Source organism: Petaurus breviceps, unplaced genomic scaffold (genome assembly GCF_028583685.1).
Source record: "Petaurus breviceps papuanus isolate PSGF00001 unplaced genomic scaffold, PetGlider_PUasm1.0 151, whole genome shotgun sequence".
NCBI lineage: Eukaryota > Metazoa > Chordata > Mammalia > Diprotodontia > Petauridae > Petaurus > Petaurus breviceps.
Window position 1 is genome coordinate 20,168,556 of NW_027185712.1, and position 6,294 is coordinate 20,174,849.

The 6,294-nt window shown below is 38.0% G+C and overlaps 1 protein-coding gene across 2 annotated transcripts in view; it reads left to right on the plus strand.

The window, feature by feature from the left end:
• The first annotated feature begins 471 nt into the window (after positions 1–471).
• Positions 472–6,294, plus strand: part of SLC6A18 (solute carrier family 6 member 18) — a 59,245-nt gene continuing 53,422 nt past the window's right edge. For both annotated transcript variants that reach the window (XM_069076390.1, XM_069076400.1), the window contains exon 1: positions 472–806. In XM_069076390.1, coding sequence (XP_068932491.1) covers positions 644–806 — 163 coding nt within the window. In that variant the 5' untranslated portion in view covers positions 472–643. The remainder of the gene's footprint in view (positions 807–6,294) is intronic.

Consider the following 6,294-nt stretch of genomic DNA (forward strand, 5'->3'; position numbering starts at 1 on the left):
CTCCCCTCTTACCCTATTTACCATCTTTGTGACTCCTTAAACCATCTCTCCCCTCCACTCTTCCTGGCCACCTCTCACCTATAGATGGTGTCCCTCTTTATTAAAGTGTGGGATTCTTGAAGGATAGGACTGTCTCACTTTTATATTTGTATCTCCAGCACTTAGCACAGGGATTGGCTATAGTTAGCACTTAATAAATGCGTTTTCATTTATGCATTCATTCACTCATTCATTCATCTTGGGTGCCCTGGCATATCCTACATTTAGAAGATGACACAGTAGAAATAAAGGGTCCTCATCCTATGCATGGTTAGTTTAAGGTTAGTTTATTGGACACAGGACACAGAACCTAGGTGAACGTGCTTGAAGACTTAGAGGTCAGAGAGGGCCTTCTGAAATTAAAACAAGAATTTAGCTATAAGTTACCAATTAACTGTATTTTATTTATTTATTTATTTTAAACAGATGAAATTCAACAGAGGGTGCCCTGGTAGTCACTTCAGCATCTCTATCATCTGCTGTCCCATTTGTTCTTTTGGACAAGCTGGCCCTGGGTGGATAGCCCCACCCTCACCTTCAGTCTGGATAATTCAATGCCAAAGCAGGTTCACAGCAGAGAACCTCCTCAGGGACAGTGACGACAATGTCCAGTGTTGTGGCAACAGATACGCTTTCAGGGGATCCTAAGGGTGATGAACGACCCAAATGGGACAACAAATTCCAGTACATTTTGAGCTGTATTGGATTTGCTGTAGGGTTGGGAAATATATGGAGATTTCCATACTTGTGTCAGACTTATGGAGGAGGTGAGTATATATTGCTTCCCTTTATAGGTTTTTCACATTGTGACTGAATTTCATGATGTATGCCTGATTATTTGAGGATGATGGACCAATAACAGCATATATTCTTAGTGTGGGAAGATTATAACTCATTTGGAGCTCGTTGTTAGGACATTAAATTTTATAACAATATTTTCTCCATGACTATATTTATATGTTTTGCTTTATCTATTAGTTGCTGCTTTAAAAAAAAAAAGTATGGATGTCTTAAAATTTTGGAACTTTTTGGAAATTATTTCATGACAGCATCAGAAACATCAGCGCAGAACCCCTTTCTAAGCAAGTTTACAAGTGTGGGGCAGCTAGTTGATACAGTGGGTGCTTAATTTGGAGTCATAAACACCTGAGTTTAAATCAGTCTTAAGATCCTTACCACCTGTGTGACCCTGGACAAACCACTTAGTCTCTTTTTTGCTTCAGTTTCTTCATCTGTAAAAATGGGGATAATAACAGCACCTACTTCAGATCATTGTTGTGGTCAAATGAGATAACTTGTAAAATGCTTTGTAAATATTAAAATACTATGTAGATGTTAGCTATTATTTTTAATGGTATGATATGATAGTTTGGTCACTTGGGTACTTTTAAGAAAGTGGTGAATTGTGACATCAGCTACCCTTGGTGTAGGGTTTCAAGTTAAGTACTCATGAAGCAATTTAGTTTTTCCCAGTTACTTTGCCCTAAATGAGGGGAGATGCCAAAAGATGAGCAAGGGTGAATCCTTAGGTGGTCTATGATTGAATAAATTAACCTGGTGCTTTGTCTAAGATTTCTGTGGTGACTTTTCTCCATCTCACTTGATTCATAACCATGAAATATCAATACCTTGTTTAGAAAAATGCTATTTGGGGGGGGGGAGACTAGGTAGTGCAGTGAATAGAGCACCGGCCCTGGAGTCAGGAGGACCTGAGTTCAAATGTGGCCACAGAGACTTGACACAATTACTAGCCGTGTGACTTTGGGCAAGTCACTTAACCCCAATTGCCCTCCAAAAAAGCAAAAAAAAATGCTATTTTAAATTAAAATGACTAACATCAAAGAACACTGTGTTTAAACATCATAAAAAAGGAGAATAAGATTTTTAAAAATAAAAAATTTCACAGTACATTTTGGTACATTTCTCGCTAACTCTTAAAAGTTGTTGCTTACTGTTTAGTCTAACTCTGTATTCCCCAAACTGGTTTAGAACATTTTCTAACCCAATGTATTCTTCTCTTGAAAAGACCCTTTCTTAGAGGTTTCAGGCTAGTTTTGCATCAGGTTTTTGTGATTTCCTTTGTAATTCAATAAAAACACCAACTTCCTTCTCCAGGGCTCAAAATGGGGCAGAAGTGACCCTGTGTTTTAGAAGGCTATGCTAGGAACAGAGCACAAGTTCCGTCAGGACTACCAAGCAAGACAGAATTTAAATACAAGCCCAGCAAGTAACTGAGTGTCTTTTATCCCAGGACCAGACTAGTTAAACTCAGAGGCCCATCTTTAGAAGTTCAACCATTCATTGTTGTTTTATTTGCTTGTGTTTTTATTTATGTTTTCGCCAGAACTCACAACTTTAAATTTTAAGGTCCTAGTACCCTTGATAGGATTAGTAATGAGAATCAAATGAGATAATGTATGTAAAAAACTTTGCAAACCTTAAAATTCTGAGTAAATTTAAACTATTATTATTATCATTGTTCACTGATCAATAGAAGCAACCATAAAATTAATAATAATAATAATGCATCATCTGAATTGTGATGCTTCATTTTTGCCTTATATCCTAGTTCCTGGCACGCAGTAAATGTCTATTGAAGGAACAAACGCTGAATGCATGATCAGTATCGTACAGATTACAAAGGAAGTAGTCAAAAATCACAAAGATGATAGGATCATGTCTCTAGAACTGGAAGGGAGCCCCTAAGCCATCTGATTCAATCACTTCATTTTATAGACCAGGAGAACAAGGACTAGAGATTTTATATAACTAGCCAAAGGCCACACAGAGATTCTCTCTCCCCCCCTCAATATGAACATACATACATATTTACACAAATGTATGTATACGTACACATGTATGCATATACACACATATATCTCAGGTTTGACTCAAATCCTCTTACTATAAATCCATTGTTCTTTCTACCATGCCACAGTGATTTGGTGGGAAATAATAACCTTCATTATGTCATTAATATTTGCTGTTAATGACATTGTCCAAGACAAATGACACTCCTTGGTTTTTGATATGTAGGACTACAAATGAATTTAACCTAATTGGTGATATTTAAGAATAGTCCAGACCTTCATACAGAACTGGAACTAGCCTCAATAATGTCTTATTTTTGGAATAGTGCATTCAATGCCAACCAGTCATGCTCGATAGTAAAATAAAAGGTTGGATTGTTTTCTGTGATTTAAATGATAACCCAAAATAAGTTTAAAGCAGAAAAAAACTGGAATTAGTTAAAATAACTAGAATATTCAGAGCATAAGGACGGTTAACACTGATTTCACCTTTTTTCTTCCCTCCATCCCACAACAAAAGCAATACTCCATTGCTTAGTACAGTGGCTGGCACAAAGTAAACATTTAATAAATGACCTGATGTGTTAGAGGGTCTTACTCTTTTTTGTATCATGGTCTCCTTTGGCAGTCTGGTGAAACCTACAGATCAATTCTCTAACAATGTTCTTTTTTATCTCTTTTTTTTTTTTGCTTTTTGTTTTTGGAGGGGGAAAGTTAGGGCAATTGGGGTTAAGTGACTTGTCCAAGGTCACACAGCTAGTTTTTTGTGTTAAGTGTCTGAGGCTGGATTTGAACTCAGGTCCTCCTGACTCCAGGGCCAGTGCTCTATTCACTGCTCCACCTAGCTGCCCCTCGAACAATGTTCTTAAATAATTGAAGGAAACGCTCAACTTTAGTCAGTCAATCAGCATTTACTAAGCCCATTCTATGTGCTAGGCACTGTGTTCCTCACCAGGGATATAAAAAAAAAGGGAAAAAACAGCCCCTGCTGTCAAAGAGAACTCTAATGGGGGAGAAAACATGGCAGGCAAACTATTTATGAACAAAATATACACACATATGCACATATGATAAACTGGAAATAATTGACAGAGAGAAGATATTAGAAGACATTAGAACTATTGGAATTTTAGCTGAGATTGGAAGTCGGGAAAGCGAGGAGGCAGATGAGGAATGGGAGAAAGCCAGTGAAAATGCCCGGAGCCTTGAGATGGAGCGTCTTGTGTGAGGATCAGCAAGGAGGCCAACATCACTGGATCACAGAGTAAAATGTAAAAAGATCAAAAGGTAGGAGGGGTCAAGGTTGTGAAAGTCTTTGAATGACAAATGGAAGATTTAATATCTGATCCTGGAGATGATGGTCAGCCATTTCAGTTAGAGGTTAGTAAAAATAATAAAAAGATGTTAGTAAAAAAAAATAAAGATGTGATCTATTTTTCTGCCCAAGTACACAAACCCCTTGAAATCTATTCACAGACTCTTGGCTGGAGGGGATATGTAGACCCCTGGATTAGTCCCCCTTTTTTTCTTACCTAAGGCACCTTTTTGGATGGCCTCACTAAAAGGTAGGTTTGGCTCTTATACAATGATCTCTGTGAGAAAGATCATAGGAATGAAAACTAGAAGGAACCTTAGAAATCACATGATCTGTCTCTCTCATGTTAAAGTTAAAGAAAATGAAGCTGGATGAGGTGAGGGGATTTGTCCCAGTTATTGGTAGTAAGTAATATTTCCATCCATGCCACCTTGCAAGTTCAGCTTATCAGGTGTCTTGAAAACCTCCCCAGGAGAGTCAGTCTTCTTGGATAGATAGCCGCTGACATCAGAGCCCAGAACCAGCTGTTGCTGTTAGGTAAATGTCCCCCTCCCTCATTGGTTTGTTTGTTTGCTTTTGCCTTCAAAGTACATTTTAAAAATATTTGTTGCTATGTAACTGAGTATTAAAAAAGAACTTAAAGAACTTTCAACTGTTTGACCCAGTGGTTCCATCTTTGTGAACTATGCCTTCCTATCAGACTTGAAGGGTCCCATAAGTCTACTGAAAGACTTTGATAGAAGTCATATCCCCCAACTCTAGCTACCTTATAATGTCCCAGAAAAATATGTTCTGTAGTATATTCATTGAAGCTTTGGAGAGCAATCATAGGGCAATGTCCCCAGGACTTCTCAACTAACGTTGCTCTACATTAACCATTAATTACAGTTAGAACTGGAGACAAGAGACAAAAAGGTCTTTTGTGACTTAGCTCTTTTCAGTTTCTAAAGCAAAGATTTAACCTCAGGTTGTGCCCTGGAGTTACTTATCTATCTCCTCATTAAACACAAGTACAGAAAAACTAAGGCCTCTCTCAGTTCTGGGAGGTACTAAAGATACTAAAGAGGGATAGGAAATCATTTCAATTAAAATATACTTTGTAAAAATAAACACTATAATCTACAAATAGCCATAGGAGACCCATGTAAATGGACATTTCAACCACGACACTCTGATGCTCCGTTCCTGGTCTGTGTCCCTTTGTACTGGCTGCCCGCTACTTGGGATGCTCTCTTTTAGGCCTCCTTCTTCATCTCTTAGGTCAAATTTTACTTTCATGCAGGGTACCTTGATGAGTCCTCCTAGATGCTCCTCTCACATTGCTCCCCTCTACTCTCTCTCTCTCTCTCTCTCTCTCTCTCTCTCTCTCTCTCTCTCTCTTTCTTTTGGAGCAGAGAAGGCAGGGCAATTAGGGTTAAGTGACTTGCCCAAGGTCACATGGCTAGTAAGTGTTACATGTTTGAGGCTGGATTTGAACTCATGTCCTCCTGACTCCAGGGCCGGTGCTCTCTTCACTGCACCTAGCCACCCCTACTTTCTCTCTTTCAATAGATAGATAGATATATAGACAGATAAAGACATAAATATGTAGAGATAGGTAGAGGTAGACAGATAAATAAAGGTGCAGACACATATATAGAGATAGAAACATAAGTAGTTATAGAGATAGGTAAAGATATAGATATATAGGGATAGGTAGAGGGAGATAGATAAATAGAAATGGAGACAGATGTAAATATATATAGATAAATAGAAAGATAGAGATGTAGAAAGAGATATATAAAGATAGATACAAAGATAGAGAGATAATTATTTGTTTTTTGTTCTTGAAGAGGACTGATGACATCACAAGTGTGATGACTTGAATTCGAGTGAACTGGATTTAAGGGAGGCAGAGCTGCACAAAATCACTCACTCCTCCAGAGTTATTTGGAGTCCAGTGGCAAGACATAAGTCAAGATGACTGGTGATGGCCCAGTGATAGATAAATAGATAGATGGATAGATAGATGGATGGATGGATGGATGAATGGGTGGATGGATGGATGGATAGATGGATGGATAGATGGATAGATAGATAGATAGATAGATAGATAGATAGATAGATAGATAGATAGATAGATAGATAGAT